A 24,852-nucleotide genomic window follows, 5' to 3' on the forward strand; every position below is an offset into this window, starting at 1 on the left:
TTGCTGAAGCCTGGCTTGGAGAATTTTGAGCATTACTTTACTAGCGTGTGAGATGAGTGCAATTATGTGGTAGTTTGAGCATTCTTTGGCATTGCTTCTTTGGGATTGGAATGAAAACTGACCTTTTCCAGGCCTGTGGCCACTGCTGAGTTTTCCAAATTGCTGGCATATTGAGTGCAGCACTTTCACAGAATCATCTTTCAGGATTTGGAATAGCTCAACTGGAATTCCATCACCTCCACTAGCTTTGTTCATAGTGATGCTTTCTAAGGCCCACTTGACTTCACATTCCAGGATGTCTGGCTCTAGGTCAGTGATCACACCATCCTGATTATCTGGGTCATGAAGATCTTTTTTGTACAGTTCTTCTGTGTATTCTTGCCATCTCTTCTTAATATCTTCTGCTTCTGTTAGGTCCATACCATTTCTGTCCTTTATCGAGCCCATCTTTGCATGAAATGTTCCTTTGGTATCTCTGATTTTCTTGAAGAGATCTCTAGTCTTTCCCATTCTGTTGTTTTCCTCTATTTCTTTGCATTGATTGCTGAAGGCTTTCTTATCTCTTGTTATTCTTTGGAACTCTGAATTCAGATGTTTATATCTTTCCTTTTCTCCTTTGCTTTTCGCTTCTCTTCTTTTCACAGCTATTTGAAAGGCCTCCCCAGACAGCCATTTTGCTTTTTTGCATTTCTTTTCCATGGGGATGGTCTTGATCCCTGTCTCCTGTACAATGTCACGAACCTCAGTCCACAGTTCATCAGGCACTCTATCAGATCTAGTGCCTTAAATCTATTTCTCACTTCCACTGTACAATCATAAAGGATTTGATTTAGGTCATACCTGAATGGTCTAGTGGTTTTCCCTACTTTCTTCAATTTAAGTCTGAATTTGGCAATAAGGAGTTCATGGTCTGAGCCACAGTCAGCTCCTGGTCTTGTTTTTGCTGACTGTATAGAGCTTCTCTATCTTTGGCTGCAAAGATTATAATCAGTCTGATTTCAATGTTAACCATCTGGTGATGTCAATGTATAGAGTCTTCTCTTGTGTTGTTGGAAGAGGGTGTTTGTTATGACCAGTGCATTTTCTTGGCAAAACTCTATTAGTCTTTGCTCTGTTTCATTCCATATACCAAGCCCAAATTTGCCTATTGTTCCAGGTGTTTCTTGACTTCCTACTTTTGCATTCCAGTCACCTATAATGAATAGGACATCTTTTTTGGGTGTTAGTTCTAAAGGTCTAAAGGTTAGGTATACAGGTTCTTGTAGGTCTTCATAGAACCGTTCAACTTCAGCTTCTTCAGCGTTACTGGTTGGGGCATAGACTTGGATTACTGTGATATTAAATGTTTTGCCTTGGAAATGAACAGAGATCATTCTGTCTTTTTTGAGATTGCATCCAAGTACTACATTTCGGACTCTTTTGTTGACCATGATGGCTACTCCATTTCTTCTGAGGGATTCCTGCCCGCAGTAGTAGGTATAATGGTCATCTGAGTTAAATTTACCCATTCCAGTCCATTTCAGTTAGCTGATTCCTAGAATGTCAACGTTCACTCTTGCCATCTCTTGTTTGACCACTTCCAATTTGCCTTGATTCATGGACCTGACATTCCAGGTTCGTATACAATATTGCTCTTTACAGCATCAGACCTTGCTTCTATCACCAGTCACATCCACAGCTGGGTATTGTTTTTGCTTTGGCTCCATCCCTTCATTCTTTCTGGAGTTATTTCTCCACTGATCTCCAGTAGCATATTGGGCACCTACTGACCTGGGGAGTTCCTCTTTCAGTATCCTATCACTTTGCCTTTTATACTGTTCATGGGGTTCCCAAGGCAAGAATACTGAAGTGGTTTGCCATTCCCTTCTCCAGTGGACCACATTCTGTCAGATCTCTCCACCATGACCCGCCCATCTTGGGTTGCCCCACAGGCATGGCTTAGTTTCATTGAGTTAGACAAGGTTGTCATCCTATTGTGATTAGATTGACTAGTTTTCTGTGAGTATGGTTTCAGTGTGTTTGCCCTCTGATGCCCTCTTGCAACCCCTACCATCTTACTTGGGTTTCTCTTACCTTGGGCGTGGGGTATCTTTTCATGGCTGCTCCAGCAAAGCGCAGCCATTGCTCTTTACCTTGGATGAGGGGTATCTCCTCACTGCTGCCCTTCCTGACCTTCAGTGTGGGATAGCTCCTGTAGGCCCTCCTGGGCCTGTGCAGCCATGGCTCCTTGGACGTGGGGTTGGTCCTCGTGGCCACTGCCCCTGGCCTCGGGTGTGGGTTGCTTCTCCCGGCTGCAGCCCCTGGCCTCAGGTATGGGTGCGTGGGGTAGCTCCTCCCACCCGCCATGCTTGGCCTCGGGCTTAGGGGCATGGGGTAGCTCCTCCCGGCCACTGCCCCTGACCTCAGACGCGGGGTAACTCTTCTCGTCGACGCCCCTGACTTCGGACGCTGGGTACCTCCTCTCGGCCGCCCCTCCTGACCTCGGATGTGGGGTAGCTCCTCTCGGCCGTTCCTACGCCATCACTGTCTGGTACCCTCGGCCGCTGCCCCGACCTCGGACGTGGGGTAACTCCTCTTGGCCGCTGCCCTTCGGGCATGGCGTCCTCCCAGCTTCTTCCCCTGACCTCGGACATGGGGTGGCTCCTCTGGACTGCACTCAGGTCGCCAGTCGCAGCCGCCTGTGCTCAGCATGCCTTTTCTGGAATTGAGCTGCAGGAGTTGCTTGTATATTTTTGAGATTAATTATTTGTCAGTTGTTTCATTTCCTATTATTTTCTCCCATTCTGAAGGCTGTCTTTTCACCTTTCTTATAGTTTCCTTTGTTGTACAAAAGCTTTTAAGTTTAATTCGGTCCCATTTGGTTTTGCTTTTATTTCCATTACTCTGGGAGGTGGGTCATAGAAGATCCTGCTATGATGTACATCAGAGAGTGTTTTGCCTATGTTTTCCTCTAGGAGTTTTACAGTTCCTCGCCTTACATTTAGATCTTTAATCCATTTTGTGTTTATTTTTGTGTATGGTGTTACAAAGTGTTCTAGTTTCATTCTTTTACAAGCGGTTGACTAGTTTTCCCAGCACCACTTGTTAAAGAGATTGTCTTTTCGCCATTGTATATTCTTGCCTCCTTTGTCAAAGAGAAGGTGTCCATAGCTGCATGGATTTATCTCTGGGCTTTCTATTTTGTTCCATTGATCTATGTTTCTGTCTTTGTGCCAGTACAATACTTTCTCGATGACTGTTGCTTTGTAGTATAGGCTGAAGTCAGGCAGGTTGATTCCTCCAGTTCCATTCTTCTTTCTCAAGATTGCTTTGGCTACTCGAGGTTTTTTGTATTTCCATACAAATTGTGAAATTATTTGTTCTAGTCCTCTGAAAAATACCATTGGTAGCTTGATAGGGATTACATTGAATCTATAGACTTCTTTGGGTAGTATACTCATTTTCACTGTATTGAGTCTTCCAATCCATGAACATGGTATATTTCTCCATCTATTTGCGTGCTTTTTTATTTCTTTCATCAGTGTTTTATAGTTTTCTATATATAGGTCTTTTGTTTCTTTAGGTATATTTATTCCTAACTATTTTATTGTTTTCGTTGCAATGGTGAATGGAATTGTTTCCTTAGTTTCTTTTTCTGTTTTCTCATTGTTAGTGTATAGGAATGCAAGGGATTTCTGTGTGTTAATTTTATATCCTGCAACTTTACTATATTCACTGATTAGCTCTAGTAATTTTCTGGTGGTGTCTTTAGGGTTTTCTATATAGAGGATCATGTAATCTGCAAACAGTGAGAATTGTACTTCTTCTTTCCAATCTGTATTCCTTTTATTTCTTTTTCCTCTCTGAGTGCTGTGGCTAAAACTTCCAAAACTATGTTGAATAGTAGTGGTGAGAGTGGGCATCCTTGTCTTGTTCCTGACTTTAGGGGAAATACTTTCAATTTTTCATCATTGAGGATAATGTTTGCTGTGGGTTTATCACTATCTGTTCTCTTAATGTTTCTTAGTGCAAGAAGTAACTGTTAAACTTGCTGACCTCACATTTTCTGCACTCAGCTCATTGGTGATAAGAGTTTAGTTTTTTTTTTTTTTTTATGATATTTGATATTTAGTTCAGTTATTATAGTTGCTATGTGGAGAGATGCTTTTTCTCATTGGTTTTGTTTTTCTTGTATTCTACAAACTTTGCTAATCCTCAGTCTCTCAGACCTTAAGTCACCCACATCTGGTGAAAGGTAAAGGGGTGGTTTTCATGTACTGTTCATCTCTGGGTAGCCTTTTCATCTTTCAAAAAAATTCCATCATTGCTTTAAACACTTTTTAAGCTGAATTGTATTTACAGTGTTTCCAAATTCTGCCTATGTTAAATAGTTGTACTCTTCCACTGATGAAACCATATGCATGTAAACTGTATCTTAACGTTTTTTGACATACATTTTCCTTATTTTGGTATTATTACTTTGAGAAGTTAAAAAATGAGAATGCAGGGCTTCCCTGGTAATCTAGTGGTTAAGAATCCACCTGGCAGTGCAGGGATAACTGGTTCGATCCCTGGTGTAGGAAGATTCCACATGCCATAGGGCAGCTAAGTCCATGCACCACAATTCCTGAAGCTTGTGTGCCTAAAGCCCATGCTCAACAACAAGAGAAACCACCGCGCTGCAACTAGAGAAAGCCCATGTGCAGCAATGGAGATCCAGCACAGCCAAAAATTAAATAAATATATAAATCTTAAAAAAGACTATGTAGGTCACAAAATTATCTAGAATATTTGAAAAAAAAACCCATTTGATTTTAATGTTCCTAAAGCAGAATTGTTTAAATAACCCAACCTCTTGCCCCTTGAAGCATGGTGTGGGAAACAGCAGCAGAAAGGGTGTCATGTGGCGGCTTGGTGGAAATGCAGACTCTCTAGCTCCCCCAGCACTCCTGAGTCAGAATCTGCATTTTACCAAGTGGACCTCCTGCAGCGCCTGGTGGACTTTCCCAGGGGACGTGATGCTGCAGAACATGGGGGTCAGAATCATCATCTCACCTTGGTGGTTGAGCGCCTGGTAACTTACCTGACATTGTGGCTGGGTTCTTTCACCTGCAAGAGCCTATTTAATCCTGAGAATCACCCTCTAAAGTAGGCATTCTTACAATATCAGAAGAGTTGTCACTAGATCTGCCAAATGTGTCACTAAAAGACAGTTTCTTCATCTGTATTTCCTAAGTCTGAGATGGGAAAATTGAGGCTGTAATGCTGGCCTGGCCAAGGGTGAACATTGATTCCAGATTCCACTCCAGTTCCTGGTGTGGGCACACCCTGTGCTTCTGGTGAGCCAGACACCCTGTGGACAACAGAAGAGCCTCACATCCCAGCAGCAGTAGAAAATCAGCCCCCAACCACTGCTCATTCACCAGCCTGTTGTGGGTTGATGTGAAAGGCCTTGGGAGGAAGTCATCTGTGACTGAGGTCAGGAAGAGCAGGTAGAGGTCCCACATCTCATCTGCAGGCTGGCTTCCTGAAGCTTCAATTACAAATGAAGCTCAGAGCGGTAGATAAACACATTTCCCAGGGTAGATAAACACATTTCCCTGGATACACCAAAATTGATTGTGTGTATACATGTATTTGTGTAGCTTCAGGGTTGTTTGAATTAAATCATTAAAAGCAGTAGATATTAGAAATTCTCATCTTCAAATTCTGCAGCATTTAGGATATACTGTTTTAGTGCATTTTGAGAAGGCAAATAAAATCAAGGATAAGAAGCACTTGGAATGAAGCCTTAGATGGGATGGATCTAAAAGGAGGGAACATTCCAAAATCCATCAACCCTTCCACAAGATTCCCTGCCCTCCCCCCACCATTCTTTTAAAAACCAAGAGCTAATTTCAATCCCACCCACTTCTATTTGGTGGTATTTTGGTTTCTTTTTAGGTATTATCCTATTTTCTCCTTCTTCCACTGACATCAGCTTATTTCATATGATTCTAAAATATATTAAATAAATATGCGTTTAAAATATTATTTTATTTGGTCATGAATTGTTTGTCTTAAAGGGCCTGTCTGGGTAAAAGAGTAATTTCTCATATTCTGTTCTTATAGGAAGAATTTTAAATCGTTTCTCCAAAGACATTGGGTATATGGATGACGTGCTGCCTTCATCATTTCAAAAGTTCATGCAGGTAATGTATCAGTCCTGTCAGAGTTCTCACAGGGAAGAACAGAGAGCCTGTTTCTTAAGGCCTTTTCACAGGGGTTGAGGGTGGGCCTTTCAGCCTGGTGATGTGTCCTTTAATCTTAAATAAAAGCCATGTTTGTGAGAGAAAGGTGTGGCTGTGATTGGGAGGCTGAGTTAACATTAGTAACACCTGGGACAGGAGTGGCTACTCTCTTATGTCAGGGTTGGTCTGAAGCAGCAACTGCTAGGTAAGTGGTTCACTCTCTGCCTTCTAGGTGTCTGGTGTGGATTCCCTTTACTGTAAGAATATTTCATAATAGAAACAAGCACCTCTCATGAAAAGATAGCCAAGATGAACTAAATTGTGTATTGTATTACCATAAAGGACAAATACTTACTGCATCTTTTTTTCTGATAAAGCATGTGTTACAAAGAAAAGATTAATAATAATGAGGTGACCAATAATACTTGACCAAAAACAATCACTGTTGTTCACTCACTAAGTTGTATCTGACTCTTTGCAACCCCATGGACTGCAGCACACTAGGCTTCCTTGCTCTTCACTATCTCCCATAGTTTGCTCAAGCTCATATCCATTGAGTTGGTGATGCCTTCAAACTGTCTCATCCTCTGTCATCCCCTTCTCCTTCTGTCTTCAATCTTTCCCAGAATCAGGATCTTTTCCAATGAGTTGGCTCTTTGCATTAGGTGGCTAAGGTGTTTGAGCTTCAGCTTCAACATCAGTCCTTCCAATGAATATTCAGGGTTGATTTCCTCTAAGATTGACTAATTTGATCCCTTTGCAGTCCAAGGGACTCTCAAGAGCCTTCTCCAATGCTGCAATTCAAAGGCATCAATTCTTCAGTGCTCAGGATGCTTTATGATCCAACTCTCATATCCATACATGACTACTTGAAAAACAATAGATTTGACTATATAGATCTTTGTCGGCAAAATGATATCTTTGTTTTTTAATGTGCTGGCTAGGTTAGTCATAGCTTTACTTCCAAGGAGCAAACGTCTTTTAATTTTGTGGCTGCAGTCACTGTCTGCAGTGATTTTGGAGCCCAAGAAAATAAAAGTCTTGTTACTGCTTCCTCTTTCCCCTCTTCTATTTGCCACGAAGTGTTAGGACTGGATGCCATGGTTGTTTTTTGAGTATTGAATTTTAAGACATCTTTTTCAATCTCCTCTTTCACATTCATCAAGAGGCTCTTTAGTTTCTCTTCTCTTTATGCCATTAGGGTGGTATCATCTGCATATCTGAAGTTGTTGATATTTCTCCTGCAATCTTTATTCCAGCTTGTACAGAGTTTTACCCTCCCTATTAATATTCAAGAATGTTAACACTAAACCCCATCTCAGCACAATATCAGGCTAATGGAATTTCTCCTCTAGGTGTAGTTATCATATTCTGCAAACTAAATACTTAATTGAATTGTGAAAAATCACCATGTACTCTCAAGTGAAAGATTCATCCAAAAGATTATTTCTATTTATTCATGTGAATTCATGACTTCTGATAGAATTCCCAACTGGTGTGCTCCCAGTGGGAAATAAGCATATCAAAATAGTGATTCCCTTTATTTCCTGGAGCATCAGGACTTGGGTCACTTCTTCTGGGTCAACATGTTTCTTGTTGTACACACATCATTGTCTTTGTGCCATGGTGAGACAGAAGTACAGAAGTACTGGCCATGGTAATATGGGCCATCAGATGGGCCTGAAATCCAGTCAGATGGGGTGAATTGTGTGTGTAGCTAGGATTAGGTTCCTTGAAATTCCTGAAAATGTGGAAGAAATAAATGAGACTGGCTTCAAGGAAGGGATCTCTGTCGCACACAGAAATCTGCTCTCTCCTTCTTCAGACTGTTGACTTTTTGCTTGGATACTATTTTTGTCTTCTACAGCTTCTGTTAACAGTTTGAGACAGCTGGCAATAAAAGATTCATAAATGTATATGCATAAATAAATTTAAATATAAACTCATGCATTGTATATATGTTAATATAATATGTAATATCCACTATGAAAGTGAAAGTTGCTCAGTTGTGTCCAATTCTTGTGACCCGGTGGACTATACAGTTCATAGAATTCTCCAGGCTACAATACTGGAGTGGGTAGCCTTTCCCTCCTCCAGAGAATCTTCCCAACCCAGGGACCAAACCCAGGTCTCCCGCATTGCAGGCAGATTCTTTACCAGCTGAGCCACAAGGAAATCCCAATATCCACTATAAGGCTGGTTAGGGTATGACCTGTAAATAGAAATAAAACTCTTATAACAAGCCTATTTGAATTGCTTCAGAATTAAGGAGCATGAAATCTGAAGGACCTAATTTAGGAGCTTTTGAGAACAATAGTTACAGGTCTTTAATGAGGACTCAAGAAAAAAGTATTGGCACAGCTCAGGTGGAGCCCTTCATTTTGATCTTACCTCTTCTTCCTAGGTTATCTGCCATGCTGGGTTGGTCATAAAAGGCCCCCACCTGGGGAGAGCCAGGCTATTGAAACTGGTGAATATTGTCCAATAAAATAATGTGAGTCTACTAAAAACTGTAATTTGGATTTTTTATAATTGACATTTCAGATCTTTTTTCCTGACAACTACTGATGGCAAACCTAGTGACTTGACTTAAGATCACACACAGAAGGAAGGACCCCTCCCCATGAGAAAAGGGTATAGCAAGGTGGGATGCATTAGTTAATGCTATGGCTGTAAGAAATTGTTCAACTGAAAATATAATAGAAGGGAGGTTAGACAGATGTATATTTCTCCACTTATGATTGAAATTTGTTCCTTCAGATTCCATGCTTTGCACTCTGAGTTTTATATTGATACCACAGCAGATGGGGAGAAACAGGAAAAGCACATGTCTCTATCCAAATAATGCACTTTGATTCACAAGGGCTCGTGAATACAGAGTCACAGTTCTGGACATTTCCTTCCCCTTTCAGGCTCCTCTGCAAACAACTGTATCTCTGAGATTCCCAGAGTACATATTCTTCCTGTCTTTCTTCATGACCTGCAGTACCTTCCTGGGAAAACTTAGGACAACTGCTGACCCTCCTAGCTTACAATTTTCGTACCTATAAATGGAAATGAAAGTTCTTGCTTTTCTCATTCATAAATGGTTGTGAAGATCATCTGAGAAAACTTATCTGGAAGAGCTGTGAAATGATAACCCAAGTCTCTGTGATATAGGCATTACTCTACTAATGCATCCACCAAAGACATGCTGGGAACAGCTGCCCTGGGCAACAAAGTGTGGAGGCCCTGGGTTGGTGAACAGGGAGTGCTGGTTCTAAGAGGACACAGAATACCTGGTGCTAACTTGAACAAGCCATTTGACCTTCCCAGCCCAGCTCCCTTTTGGTCAAAATTTCCAGGAATTGTGATTGCTATCCTCAAATTATTCATGTCATTCTCTATTTCTCTAGCCTGTGAAATTCAGTTGTCAATCTCTTATTCAAAGTTTCAATAAAGGATTCACATGTTCTTCCCTGTGTTTCCCCAGTGCCTTGTGAAGATCACCATGGAACTGTATCCATCTGAGATCATAAACTCTGGAGGCGTTGGCCCAAATTCTGTGAATCTGCATATCCTCAACTTTTGACCCCTTTTCATAGCAGACTAGATACTGAGATAGATACTACACATAGATACTAAGTGCTGGTTGCATTCCTATCACCTGAAACTTTTCATCAGAGTGTCATACTTTTCCTGATAAATATGGATGTCTAAATCAGCATCTATCAATGATTTGGGCTTCTATTGTACCTGCTGTGTTTTTAGACCAAGATCATTTCCCAAGATAAAATGACCTCATGGAATGATGTGATGCTTAAGTGAATGATTATGGAACTCTTACCACAGTGCTGTGCATAGAGTAAACACCGGGTAAATGGCACCCCCTGTTGTTATAATCACTGCTCCTTAAAACAGTCATTTTTATCATAATGATAAAAATTTTAATTATATTCAGAGGATAAAATTAAAAAAAAAAAACTCTTCTTGCTTAAAAGTTGTTTATTATCAAAATTCTTCCCCATATTTCTAGGAAATACCCAAAATTTGTTTTATCACATTTCTCTTCTTTTGTCTGTTCTTTATTAGGCATGCTGATGAACTCTGAAATTCCTTAAATAAGGTATTTAGAAGAAAAAATTAAGATAAATTAGGAGCCTCAAATAAGTAAAAATAATTTTCCTGGACAATAAATAGTTGGCGGTATGTTGGGAACAAGCTTAAGTATGTCCTAATGGCTCATGATGTAGACTCTCTGGCTCCATGGCTCAGGCTTTGTTTCCATCAAGCTCCTTTTCCTTTCCCTGTGCCTCAGTGTTTCCATCTGTAAAATGAGATAATACTATTACTTGATAGGGCTATTGTGAGACGTAATAAGCTAATACATGTCAAGTATTAAATGTGTAGCCCTGTACAGAGTCAGCACTCAGTAAATGTTAACCATGGATAGAAAACCAGGAAAGAAAAATTTCCACTTCCAAAAGTCACTTTTGCATCTTTTCCTCCTTTACTGGACACTAACTTTGTAATTAACCACTTCTTTATCCTTACCTGTGTAGCTGAGGCTTCTGGTTTCCTTATCTGTGATGGCTGCTCATTCATCTCTAGTAATACCTACTGACTCATGATAGTTTAGGGTTCAAGTCCTAGTCTCTCTGAACCTCAAATATTTTATCATCTATTAAAATTAGTAATTCCTATTTTATAGGCTACTAAGTATATTAAAAGAGCTAATACCTAGAAGGTTCTTAAGGTTTTTGGCACACAGCAATCAGGACGACAGAGGATGAGATGGCTGGATAGCATCACTGACTCGATGGACATGAGTTTGAGTGAACTCCGGGAGTTGGTGATGGACAGGGAGGCCTGGTGTGCTGCAATTCATGGGGTTGCAAAGAGTCAGACACGACTGAGCGACTGAATTGAACTGAACTGAACTGAATCATGTAATAGAGCTTCCCAGGTGGCTAGTGGTAAAGAACTCACCTGGCAATGTAGGAAACGCAGGAGGCATGGATTTGATTCTTGGGTGGGGAAGATCCTCTGGAGGAGGAAATGGAAACCCACTCCAGTATTCTTGCCTGGAAAATTCTGTGGACAGAGGTGCCTGGAGGGCTGCGGTCTATGTGATCGCAAAGAGTCGGAGACGACTAAGCAACTGAGCACACACACACATAATCTTGCAATAAATATCATTAGAACCATCTATAATTTTATTTGTTTGGTGGCAAAGCTTTCTCTACTATTTCAATACATCTTTCAGGAAAAGAAGTTTAGTCACAACTAAATAGTCTATTAAAGTTTATTTTTGAAAATAATCCTTGATAAAGAGGCCCCTGCATCTATTTTTCACTCTTCCAGACACTTCTACAAGTGATTGGTGTGGTGGTTGTGGTGGTGATGGTGATTCCTTGGATTGCTATACCTGTGATTCCCCTTGGCATCCTTTTCTTTTTTCTTCGGCGGTATTTCTTAGAGACGTCACGAGATGTGAAACGCCTGGAATGTTCAAGTGAGTACTGGAACTCTCAGGTTGGGATGGCAATGCAGGTTGGCTGCATTTATACCATAATTAACCATATCCCTGAAATCCTGTAGAATATATCTTTTGGAATTTCTCCCTATATCAGCATTAGGTAGTTGTATGTTATGGGCCCTGTGAGTCAGTGTGACCCTTAAGACAAGTTGAGCTGGTGGCAGGTCAGCTGCAGCTTTGCATTTTAGCACAAGGATGAGTATGAGCACCATAAGGACAGGGGCCATTTCTGTCTTGTTCATGACATAATTCCTAAAACAGAACAGCCACCCAGTATAGTTTTCCAAAAAATATGTTTCATCATGTTGGTACTATTGTAGAAGGAAAATAGGGAATTTTTCTTCCCTTGAAGTTACCAGAAATGACAAGGAAAGGAAAATATTAAGAAAAGGAAAGGAGCCATCAGGAAATGTATTCATATGTCCGAGGTGATATTTTTAGAAAATACATTATTTCACATACTCCTAAGATGGTAAGTAAGTTGTAGTTGTTAAATGTATGGAAAAGATAAGCCCTGTTATTTCCAGGTTTGCTCTTTATCATCACCAGTATTTGCAATGATGTCACACTATGGTCACCCCTCCCCAAGACTGTTCATATAAATGATGCTGGAAATAATCCCTTTAGGAGGACCCAGGAGGAGGATCTGTTTAGTAGACTTTTAGTTTGTCACTTCGGAGAAGGCAATGGCACCCCACTCCAGTTCTCTTACCTGGAAAATCCCATGGATGGAGGAGCCTGGTAAGCTGCAGTCCATGGGGTCGCTAACAGTTGGACATGACTGAGCGACTTCCCTTTCACTTTTCACTTTCATGCATTAGGAGCAAGAAATGGCAACCCACTCCAGTGTTCTTGCCTAGAGAATCCCAGGGACAGGGGAGCCTGGTGGGCTTCCGTCTATGGGGTCGCACAGAATCGGACACGACTGAAGCGACTTAGCAGCAGCAGCAGCAGTTTATCACTCCATTCAGCTTCCTAGTTTTAGAATAATGGGGAACATTATTTTATGATTAATCATTCTATTCTTCAGGCAATCACAATGGATGAAATAATCCAGAACTTATCTCGTCATTAATGCACAGACATATTTCATCAATATTAAAACAAAAAATTATAATGAAAGTAGAATTGTTAAATATTTTTAAAGAAGGTATAAGGACAGAAAATGAAGATGTTTGTGTCAGAAACCTTAACTATGGATAGTTACTGCAAGTTAATACCAACTTAACTTTCTAGAAACCAAGCCAAGAAGAGAAACATATTGAGTCTCATTCTTCTCTGTATCTACTAAGTGGAAAAATCTAAGTTAATCAAGACAAAGGAGTTTTTGGTGGTGAAATATGTATGTTTCATTTTTAATAATAAACTCTTGAGAGGCATTCATCCTATGTATTTGCATAAAGTACAGTTGGTGTCATAAACGCTGTAGAAAAAAATTTTCAGTCAAGAGAACCAGCTAAACTCCCATGAGGTCTGGGTTTTGTGAGGTGTTTGATTGGATTATGGAGCAGTAGAGTCCAGACATATGTGATATTTTGATGATGTGATTTGGTAGGATGGTAGGACCTGGGAAAACAGAATAGAAATGATGAGCTCCATACAGTCTTTTGTGTAGACAGAGCTTCAATCATTTTATGATTTGAAGTCAGTCATGAAATGGAGTCATTCAATAGTCTTGTTCAAAGCAGGTTCCATTCAAAGAGGGACTGTTCCAGAAGGAATGTTTTTCAGAGATTTTTGCCTAGAGCATGGGCCACTTCCTATCCACATAGAAGTGGAGAGAAGGGCACCTCCTGAGGCCTTTTTTCAAAAAGCAGTACAGGATTTCACCTGTAGAGTCTGAGAACTTTTTGGCCCCATCCCTGTGGAGTATTTGGATTTTTTGCAACCTAGTAGGCTGCAATGGGAGAAGGCAATGGCACCCCACTCCGGTACTCTTGCCTGGAAAATCCCATGGACAGAGGAGCCTGGTAAGCTTCAGTCCATGGGGTCGAGAAGAGTCAGACACGACTGAGTAACTTCACTTTCACTTTTCATTTTCCTGTATTGGAGAAGGAAATGGCAACCCACTCCAGTGTTCTTGCCTGGAGAATCCCAGGGACGGGGGAGCCTGTTGGGCTGCCGTCTATGGGGTCACACAGAGTTGGACATGACTGAAGTGACTTAGCCCCAGCAGCAGCAGGCTGCAACAATGTTAGACAGTAAATTCAATCCAGATACCCCTCTTCCATACCACAGGTAACCAAATGAGATGGCCTGTTGATTAGAATGTTTATGTTCTCTCTCCAGGTTGTGGGTCTGTGCAATAAATAAGGATACCACTTTTTTCTCTATGCAGTAACTAATAGTATATTTTAAGGCCACTGCTGGAGCCACCAGCAAAAAGACATCTGATCGCTATAACCAGAAGGCATAAGCCTACTTCATTCCTGTGCTCTGAAAAACTGCTAAAATCCTGAGGTTTATATTCAGATCCAGCTGCCTACCTTTCTGGAGCATTATGTTGATTTTTGTCCTCTTAGTGACAAATGTGCAGTTGATCATAATATTTTTTTTATTTTTCTAGAACTGAGCATAACCAAAATGCAAAACCACTATGGCATTTGGTTGCATTTTTCTAGCCAAACCTATTCATTTGGCAGTACCTGAATTATGAATCTGTATCAAATCTTATCTGTAAGGATTCTGTGATCAACTAGTAATGTCTGTCAGAGACATTGCAAAGAGAGGTTTAGCACATGTGCCACATTTATTCAGTTTGGATCCTCAAGTCTGCTATCTTAAGGCATTCTCATGCCGGATTCCCTGGGACTTTATTCAACCTAAGGTGCTTAGTATGATGTATGGTAATGTCTAAGGCTGTTGGATGTTAGCTAAGTAAGATTTGAGGATTTTCTGAAGGTAAACAAAGTCTGGAGAAAAGTGCATTTAGTCACTCATGGACATCCTTATACCTGATTATTCTCCCTCTGAGACATTGCTGTTATGATTAAAACAACAGCCTTGGAAATAAGACAGAATTGGGTCTGACACTCAGCTCTACCACTTAGGTGAGTTAATTTACTTAATCTTGGGCAGGAAGTACTCTTAATTCCTCAGTCTGGTTTTCCCTCTGTCACAGGTATACTAATACCTGCCTTCTGGGACTCTCAGGATTTCTTGAATTGATCTTGTAAAATACATGCTGTGCTGTGCTGTGCTTAGCTGCTCAGTCATATTGACTCTTTGTGACCCCATGGACTGTAGCCACCAGGCGCCTCTGTCCATGGGGATTCCAGTCAAGAATACTGGAGTGGGTTGCCATGCCCTCCTCCAGGGGATCTTCCCAACCCAGGGACTGAACTAAGGTTTCCTGCCTTGCAGGTGGATTCTTTACCATCTGAGCCACCAGAGAAGCCCATGAATACTTGAATGGGTAGCCTATCCCATCTCCAGGGGATCTTCACAACCCAAGAATTAAACCACAATCTCTTGCATTGCAGAAAAATTCCTGATCAGCTGAGCTACCAGGGAAGCCCCAAAATATTTGGTAGTGACTACCAAAGGCACCAGAACTTTGAACATGAGGGTATTTAAAATTTTTTATTTATTTGTTTTTGGCTGTGCTAAGTCTTCGTTGGTATGTGGGCTTCTCACTGTAATGGCTTCTTTTGTTTAGGGGACACAGGCTCTACAGGGCTTGGGCTTCTAGCTTGTGAGCTCAGTATTTGTGGCTTTCAGGCTCTAGAGCACAGTCTCAATAATAATTGTGCATGGGTTTAGTTGCTCTTTGGCATGTGGGATCTTCCCAGATCAGGGATTGAGCCCTTGTCTCCTGCACTGGCAGCAAGATTCTCATCCACAGAACCACCAGGGAAGTCCAAATGTGAAGGAATTAAGAACATAGTAACAACTGGCAGTTCTCACATAGGTGAATGATAACCTGCAGCAAGGCTGCCACCTTGGGGTCTTTTCATGTGGTTCACTGCCCCGCCCCCACCCCAAGGAAGATTTGCAGTCCAGGTGGAATGTGTCCCCAAGTGTCCTCAGGGTTATGGAGACACAGCTGTATGTCATGTAAACTGTAGGGTTACATGCATCTATGACTTCTGACTGATATCATGGCTGTTATATAGTCTGCTTCAGGATCGTGGGCTCGGTCTTTGTGGGGAAAAGGGTATTATGTTAGGCAAGGTAAGACCAGAGCCTTGACATCCCCTCTCCTCGTGTACTAGTTAATTTTCTTTGCAGACCCTCCAGTTCCCACATTCTGGCATCCTGTTCACCCCTAGTGGGGTTTGAAAGACACAGGATAGATTTTCACAGGTCATCATCCCCTCTGGCCCACTGTAACTCTTGGGCATGAGGTGAGGTAGGTGATGGAGTGTTTGGTTACCTGGTGTTCAAGGCTGAGATGACACCTGACACCTGACACCTGACCCCATCTTCCATCCCTGCTGGAGAGAATCAACTGCACTTTGATCTCCTGGTGATGGAAGCAGGTGAGGGAGGCCACGCTGAAGAGTTCATTCCAGGACTCTCCCTGGGGGAACAGGCACATCTACTTCCTGCTCAGAAGACTTGTTTGTGATGAATAGTGTTGACGTCACATTTGGTCTGGAAATCACAGCCTGGTTCTAGTGAGTTTTCTGTGTTCTCTGGAGCTGGACTCTTGACATCCTCCTGACAGTGTGATGGGCCCGGAATTCACCTGTGTCATCGCTGTGAGCCCCCTGCTTCCAGAGTAATTGAGTTCTGGGGTCTGGTTGGGACACCTTCTGGGAATGCAGAAAAGCCCTGAAGAGAGTTCCTAGCCTTTGTTATTTGGATCATGAGCTCAGTCTTAAAAGTGCTGTTAAAAGTTCATATTGCTGTTGTGGTGGATTCATTTTGATATTTGGCAAAACTAATACAATTATGTAAAGTTTAAAAATAATTTAAAATTAAAAAAATAAAACATATATGCAAAAATCTGCAAAAAAAATAAAAAAATAAAAGTTCATATTGCTATTTTAAAAGTGTAAAGTTAAAGCTAAAATAAATACAATTAAATGTTACTCAATAGAATAAGAGTCCCAGGTGGTGCTAGTGGTAACAAACTCACCTACCAATGCAGGAGACTAAAGAGACTCTGGTTTGATCCCTGGGTTGGGAAGATCCCCTGGAGGAGGGCACGGCAATCCACTCCAGAATTCTTGTTTGGAGAATCCCATGGACAGAGAAGCCTGGTGAACTACGGTCTATAGGATTGCAGAGTCAGACATGATTGAATCAACTTGCCATGCAATACAATGAAGAGAGAGAACAGTGTGGATGCTGAAGTAAGACCACAGACATGTCCTTGGAAGGTCAGAAACACCATTGAACCACTTTAGGCTCTTTGCCTGAATTAGATACAAAGGGAAATGTTATATCATGTCCTGTTTCAAAGAAGGTATATTTCCTTACAGCAATATTACAGCTGGGGGTCCCTAACAGTTAGGGTTCCTGATCAGATGTCCCAGGTAGAAAGAGCCACAGGGCTGAGTGGATGGTCAGCTAGGACCCAGCCCAGGCTGTCCTGCCCCAGTGCAGGGCTTCCCACCCTCTCTGAGCTCCAGTGTCTCAGAGGAGGAAGCCTGCTCCTTCCTTTCTTATATGATAGATCCAGGAATAATAAGCACAAGAGGAGTTCTGTGTCTTTGCCCATTTATACCCTGCCCCCCTACAGCCCCTCCACCCCATGGAGCCTGTGTATATGTCGATAATGACTGAACTGTCACCCAGACAGGCATTTGGATGCCAGGCTAAGGAGTGAAAACCTGAAAATAATTTGGAGTTTCTCCCCTTTGATTCTTACCCCATCATTTGATATAATTTCTGAGGCCTCCTGCAAGATAAGTGACCTTAACTTCCCCTAAATGCCCAGATTTTACTAACAGGTCTTTTTAGGAGATGTACAAGTAACAGAGTGATGTCAGTATTTCCTGCTGATACAACACAAGTTATCACTCACCCCAGACAGAGGTCACAGGCTCACTATCTGCCTCTGACTGCAGCAGGCTACAGCCTCATTCATGGTAGAAGTGAGAACCGTAAGGGTCCTCCCTGCCTGGCAGCCTGCAGCCCACCTATTCCCTGATGGGCAGGTGCCTAACTCTGGTGCTTGTGGTCAATGTCCTCTTAGAGAAGATGGCAGGAAATGAATGGTCAGTGAAGGGATGCCAGACCCCAAACCCACATGAAGTCACTCAAAGAAAATGATCACTAAGGGCACAGTTAGGTTTTATAAGGTATGTGAGTATCACATGCCACAGTGACCTCCAAATGCCAGAAAAAGCATTGAGCAGGTAGTTTTAAAAGCCTGGATTAGATTCTCAGAGAAGAAGTCAAGACCGTTCAGGGACACCTGGCTAAGCAAGTCCTGTGGGCACAAGGGTGGTGCAGTGCCAGGTGTTCTGTGACCCATGCAGAGACATCTGGTACAGGTGCAGGGAGAGTCCCAGGATGGGGGAGATGACAGACTGTCTGCTCCTCTTACTCATCTTGCCCCTGTCCTATGTCTGGCTCTGGTTCAGCGTAGGGGATGTACTGACTCTATCCTGGCTCTTAGGTTACTCATCTAAGTTGGAGACAGCACACAGACAGCTCACCAAAATTCAGTGTGGTAAGAACTCTCAAAGAGAATTAAATTTAAAAATGCTATTAAATTGGGCCTATCCTTCTCATCCAGTGGTTAAGAATCTGCCTTCCAATGCAGGGGACTTAGTCTTAATCCCTGATTGGTGAACTAGGATCCTATATGTCACAGGGCAACTAATCCTGTGTGCCACAACTAGAGAGCCCATGTGCTACAACTACTGAGCCCATGAGCTCTAGAGCCTGTGATCTAAAATAATGGAAGCCCATGCACTGCAACTAAAGAAAGCTTGCATGCTGCAATGAAGACCCAGTGCAGTCAAAGAAAATGCTATTGAATCAAACGTTTGTGAACAGTTTCCACCCAGAGAGATGTCAGGGAAGAATTTGGAGAGAGGCCATGTTTGAGGATTGTGATGAACGAGCTAGTAAAGAATTTCAGTATCTAAATCTAGGTCAAATTTGAATTTGGTTAAAGATAGATTCAGGCTTCCCTGGTGGCTCAGCAGTAAAGAATCAACCTGCACTGCAGGAGCCACAAGAGACATGAGTTCGATTCCTGGGTTGGGAAGATCCCCTGGAAAAGGGTATGGCAACCCACTCCAGTATTCTTGCCTGGAGAATCCCATGTACAGAGGAGCCTGGTGGGTGAGTCCATAGGGTCGTAGAGTCAGACACAATTGAGAAGACTTAACATGCAGGCACAAAGATAGATTCAAAGAGAATCTTTCATTTCTAGGTCATTAAGGTGAAGCTTGGCATGAGCCGGAGTTTGAGTGGCACATGGAGAATTCTCTCCAGAAAGGGCATCACCCCTTCTCCCCCAGGCAGCCCAACTAGGAACTCTAGTGCACTGTTTGGCAGAATGTGCAATCACAGCACACGGGAGGCTATGGGTTTCTTTGCATCCAGCCTTCCTGACTTTCTCTGTCTTGTGTCTGTCTCTGCTTCCCCAGCACAGAGCTCGGTGTTTTCCCACTTAGCATCTTCTCTCCAAGGACTCTGGACCATCCGGGCATACAAAGCTGAGCAGAGGTTTCAGGAACTGTTCGACTTATACCAGGACTTGCATTCAGGTCTGTGAGTTTCTGGAGATGATTTCAAAGGATGGGATGTGCTATCGTCTGAGGCCTGACCTCCCTCTCAGGTGGTCTTGCTGGTCAGCACCTCTTTCTGTGCTGCCCCATATCCCCCACTGCACACCTGCCTCCCCCACCCCTTCCTCCCAGCACCCCGTCTGTGGTCCCCTTTTCCCCCTTCTGCCCAGACTGACTTCCATCGTCCTTCCATCATGGAGTCCTATGGCTTTCTGTCCCTTTAGGACAGGAGTCAGTATATATATATATATATTTTTTCAAACAACAGATAGTAAATATTTTAGACTTGTGTGCCATTCTATCTCTGTTTTAACTTATCAACTTTGCTGTTGTAGCACAAAAACAGGCAAAGGTAATACATAAGCAAAAGCACATGACTGTGTTCCAATAAAATTATTTACAAAAGCAGATGATGGCCATTCTTGGTCCACAGGCTACCGTTTGTCAACTCTCTTTTCAGAGCATGCAGGGCAGCAGATTCCATTGAGGTAAATCATTATCTAATTAACAGATTTTTAACTCACTTGGTTAATATTATTCTGAATATTGGTAATATTTTTCCCTAAGTAGAAATTTCAGAATTCCCTCTAGATCTGTAAAATCCTGGCCCATCTCTCCAGTCTTTATTGTATCTTAAAGATAAAATGGCATTTCTCAGATCCAGTTAGCTCATGGTTGTATAGACACTGGCTCCTAAGAATAAACACTGTGCAGGGCCCTGTAATAAGTGTGGAGGTGCTGGAAAGAGTGTGTGAGCTGTGCTCTCTGCTGTCAGAAAGCTGGGAACAGTTGGCCCTGAGAGAGGATGAGCCTCACGTCGAGGCTTAGCACTGTAGGAAATGTACCAATGAGACCATTTTTCCATTTTCTCCATTGTGATCATATTACTGTTTATAACCTGTGAGTTGAATTTTTTTCTTATTGAAGTACAGTTGATAAACAGTAGTATGTTAGTGTCAGATGTACAGCAAAATGATTCAATTTTATATGTGTATTTTTTCAGATAATTTTCCATCATAAATTATTACAAGCTATTGAATATAGTTCCACAGAGCTCCTGGTATGATTCTTCTGTGTCCCATGTTGTCTGGTATCAAAACAGCTTTTTGGAACCTTCATGTTCCTTGGGTGTATAACTTTGCCACCCTACTTTGTGTAAAAATCTTCTGTAGCTCAACTGAGCAAAATGATCTTTCTTGTTCAAAGCAGTTAACATGGTTTTTCTAACTTATTCATTATGCTTATTATGGTTCACAAATCCAGAGGCCTGGTTCTTGCTTTTCACTATAACCCGATGGTTCTCTTTGCGTCTGGATATCATCTATTTTATCTTCATCTGTCTTGTTGACTTTGGGGCCCTGCTTCTTGCACAAAGTAAGTATGGGTATAAATAACTATTTATGGTGTGATTAAAATTTATAGCTGTATTTACAGTTATTAAACTCTTGCTGCCTTGTCTAACAAATACAGTTTGGTTCTAATGAATTGTATTAAAGCATTTTCAGCATGTGATTCCACAGTGTGGCCCATGTAGAGAGGTCATTTGGGTCTTGATGGGACCTTTTATTCTCTTCTTTTTCTTTGAATGAGTTGATGTCTACTCAGCGATAGCAAGCTGACCTTAGAAACTTTCCTGGTAGTGTTTAGTAGTTGGATGGAGAGAACCAAATTTGCCATAAAGCTTTTTGTCCAAGTTAGGACTTTAGATTTTGGTTTTAGGGATACTGGGGTCTCTTGGTTGCAGGTGCTTGGTGCACTGGGATGAGAAAGGTTCTCTGTAGCAAAGGACACCATCCTCATCGCTGGGTGGGTACCAGATGAGCAGGTGTTGGTGTATATAGCATGAATTTACCAGCCCTAAATATTCTATAAGAGCAATATTGAATCACAGTCTTTAATATGGAACAATGAGAATGGTATTTTAGTTTTAAAAGCACTGGCTTTTAGAAACCATTGCCTTGTTTTTCATGGTTTCCAATTATGGTTGCATTGGACATAGAAAGTGAAATTGCTTGATTGTTCTTTAAACCACAATGACAAAAGTCTTAATAATAACATTATTCCTCATTGTCTACTGTATATTGACAATGTTGAGATTAAGTTCATTTAAGTCTTTCTAAATTCATAGTGGTTTTAATTTTTGGGGACGGAGGTTTTAATTGTATTGTGGACTCAATCAAATGATAGTAAAAGTATAAGTAATATTGTCATTATATGTTAATGATTTAAATAGTATAAAGGAGTTATCTTAATAAAGTGATAGAAGGAACTGGCCTCAAGGTCAAAAACAGGACTGACTTTTTCCCCCCTCTTCTTCCTCATTTAGTTTTGAATGTCGGGCAGGTTGGCCTGATACTGTCCTATGCCCTCAACATCATAGTGGTGTTCCCATGGTGCATCAGGCTAAGCGTTGAAGTTGAGCATATGGTGATGTTTATCTTAACGTTCTTAACCTTATACTACTTCTTGCCATTAAAAAGTATAAAAATAATTCTTATGTAAAATATTAAAACTTGTTTTTACATCTAGCTCACAGAGGTTTTTATATCCTCCTCCATCTGTTTAAAGCTAATGTAAAAAAGTACATCTTTTACTCAGTCTTATGTATGCCATGTCAGCAGGTTTTTATTCATAACAACCTGTCTTCAAATGTAATAAATGTCTCTGTAAGAGGGAGGTTCTGAAATTTTGGAGAGAATATAAACCAATTTGGGGGGAGGTTGTTTATTATTGTTTCTTAACTGGTAATTGCTCATTATTGGTAAAAGAAGAATTCAATATTTTGTAGTTCTTTGTTTAATTGATAGATATCTGTCCCTGCCTTATTTTAGAATTTATTCTTGTATGTGTTAAACACCTGAATGTGCTGGTATCCCTCCTTTTTGGTAGAATAAGCCACCTCTCTGAATGTTCTATCAAAGATGTCAAGTTATTTTTGTTTAGGAGGCCTTGGTCAGTATTTAAATTATATTCTCCTTTGAGTATTGCATATTGTCCCAAAGAGAGAAAAACAAACAAACAAAAAAATGCAATATTTGCATTTCTCTTTTCTAATAGAGTAGAAAGTGAGAAATTATTAAAATGAGGTTTGATAACCATCCAGTTCTACTCTATAACACGTGGCCCTTTTATGACCACTTACTAGTGCTCATAAGTATTCTTTTCTTTGACAAAATTCTTTTTATTCAGATGTAGAAAGTGAATAAGTAAAATATTTGCATTCATTTATATAATTCTTTTAGTTTTAATATAATGCTGAAGAAGACAGCCTTAAGTGAAACTGTTACAGGATGATGAATAAGTTTGCAAATCATCAAAGGAGTCATCACACTCCTACTTCAGTCCTTCACAGATGCTAAGACCTGGAAGCAGATATAAAAAGCACATATAAAGATATAAAAACAGAACACCTTATTTACAGTCTCTGAACATCCATAAATAAAACCCTCTGCTCCTAACCCACATGATGTCATATATGTTTCAGATGATTTCAGTAGAAAGGGTGATAGAATATATAGAGCTTGAGCAAGAAGCACCCTGGGAACTCGAGTTTCGTCCACCACCAGACTGGCCCAACAATGGAATGATTGCCTTGAGCGATGTGAACTTCAAGTACAGCTCAGATGGGCCTCTGGTATTGAAGGACCTGACAACAGACATTAAACCAGGAGAAAAGGTTTGTTTAAGCCATTTGTCTCTTTAAAAATTCAGCTGAAGATTTAGTGCCACATCTGCTGTTGACTTTCTTGTGTGTTTTGGGAGGACTCTTTGTTCTTCATGGGTGCAGATTAGATCAGTGACATCACAGGTGAATCTCTTAAAAACTGACCAGGGGATGGGGATCCCAGTATTTCTTTCCCTGTGTTGTGAACTCCCTCATGGTGGTTGGAGGGTCCTGAGCTCCTGAACTATAACTTAGCCTGACCCAGGACACTATATTGACACCTGATTATTCATGTGGATTCTGAGAAGTCAGCCTTGACTCACTGTCTCTAACTCTCCAATATCTCCTTTTTTCCTATCCATTCTTCTTTGTATTTCTGAAATCTTCTCTTCTTCCTCTGATGCCCTTCAGCTATGGCCTCCTGCTCTGTCCTTTGGCCCTTCCCATAGACTTGTCCTCCATTAACCCACACTCAACTGTCATCCTCCTGCCCTGCCCCTACAGACTGCTTCTTTCTGAAGCACAGATCTGATCCTTACTGGACTGGGCGAGCTGCTACTGGAACCATAGGGCAGTCCTATATCCATTCTAGCAGGGATTGTGTGGCCGGCTTAGAGCCACCAGAGAAGAGCCCAGAATCATGATTCAGTCAGGGGTGAAAATCCAGAACCCTCCATGGAGTCAGAGTCCGGAGACTCACTCAGAGTTGATGAAAGCAAACTGAGAGGAGCAGGGAAGATTCCAGGTGGAAGATGGCAGAAAGTCTTGTGATCTGGTCCTGTCAGCACCCATGTCTGCAAGTTATGTTCCTTTCCCATGCAGCTTGAGGCCCTCAGCTGGGACCAGGGCAGAGTCTTGAAGAGCAGACTAAACCAGAACAGACAAGGTAGTAGGCATTTCCTCCCCACCTACCTCTCCAGCCTCAAGTCCTCATGTTCACACACTCCCCAAGACTCAGGTTGTGTGTAGATTTTCCTAAAGTACCACATCCTCCCTGCTTCCAGTGTGCACACACTGCCCTCTCTACTTCAGAGACCCTTCCCACTCTCATCTTCTGGTTAAAGCCTCCTCATTTCTGAGTTAATTGTAATGCATCTTCTTCCCAATTCCTCCTAATGTTGTATACCCTTAAGATAGCATTTATCATACACGTGTGCTTATAAGTATCCTTCAACAGGTGAATAGATAAATAAAATGTTACTCATTCACTCTCCCAGCCAGCAGCCCCTCAGCACCCTCTATGTGCCCTGCAGAATGCCATTTTCTGGGGAACAGAGCTAAAAAGAAAATTCTCCCTGATCCTTACAATGTAATATTTTTCAGCCTTAAAAAGGAAGGAATTTCTGACCCATGGATAAACCTTGAGTACATCATACTAAATGAAATATGCCAGACACACAAGAAAAAATACTATATAATTCCACTTTTATGGTGTTTCTAGAGTAGTCAAATTCCTAAAAACAGAAAGTAGAATGATGGTCACCAAGGACAGAGGGATGGGAAGTAGGGAGTTATTGTTTAATGAGTATAGAATTTAAGTTCTACAAGACAAAGAATAAAAGGCAAAAAATATTCTGGAGGTTTGTTGCACAACAATATGAAAGCTTAAGACTAAACTGTCAATTTAAATATAGTTAAATTGGCAAAGTGTATGTTATATGTATTTTACCACAATTAAAATAAAAGAGAGCATCTTCACATGCTTTGTAATTTTTAGTCTATATCTCAGAATACCCTAAGGCTTCTAAAGATCAGGGAACATCTTAT

The 24,852-nt window shown here is 41.3% G+C and overlaps 1 protein-coding gene across 3 annotated transcripts in view; it reads left to right on the forward strand.

The window, feature by feature from the left end:
* LOC113902484 (multidrug resistance-associated protein 4-like) overlaps positions 1-24,852 on the forward strand; it is a 327,639-nt gene that overhangs the window by 231,992 nt on the left and 70,795 nt on the right. For 2 of the 3 annotated variants that reach the window (XM_027557819.1, XM_027557818.1), the window contains exons 21-26: positions 6,091-6,170; positions 11,553-11,703; positions 19,281-19,400; positions 20,685-20,795; positions 21,748-21,848; positions 22,906-23,097. In XM_027557819.1, the coding sequence (XP_027413620.1) occupies positions 6,091-6,170; positions 11,553-11,703; positions 19,281-19,400; positions 20,685-20,795; positions 21,748-21,848; positions 22,906-23,097 (755 nt within the window). Of the gene's footprint in view, positions 1-6,090; positions 6,171-11,552; positions 11,704-19,280; positions 19,401-20,684; positions 20,796-21,747; positions 21,849-22,905; positions 23,098-24,852 lie in introns of those variants that run through there. The other variant, XM_027557820.1, reaches the window with a different exon arrangement.

The sequence above is a fragment of the Bos indicus x Bos taurus genome, chromosome 12 (assembly GCF_003369695.1).
Source record: "Bos indicus x Bos taurus breed Angus x Brahman F1 hybrid chromosome 12, Bos_hybrid_MaternalHap_v2.0, whole genome shotgun sequence".
In the NCBI taxonomy this organism is placed as follows: domain Eukaryota; kingdom Metazoa; phylum Chordata; class Mammalia; order Artiodactyla; family Bovidae; genus Bos; species Bos indicus x Bos taurus.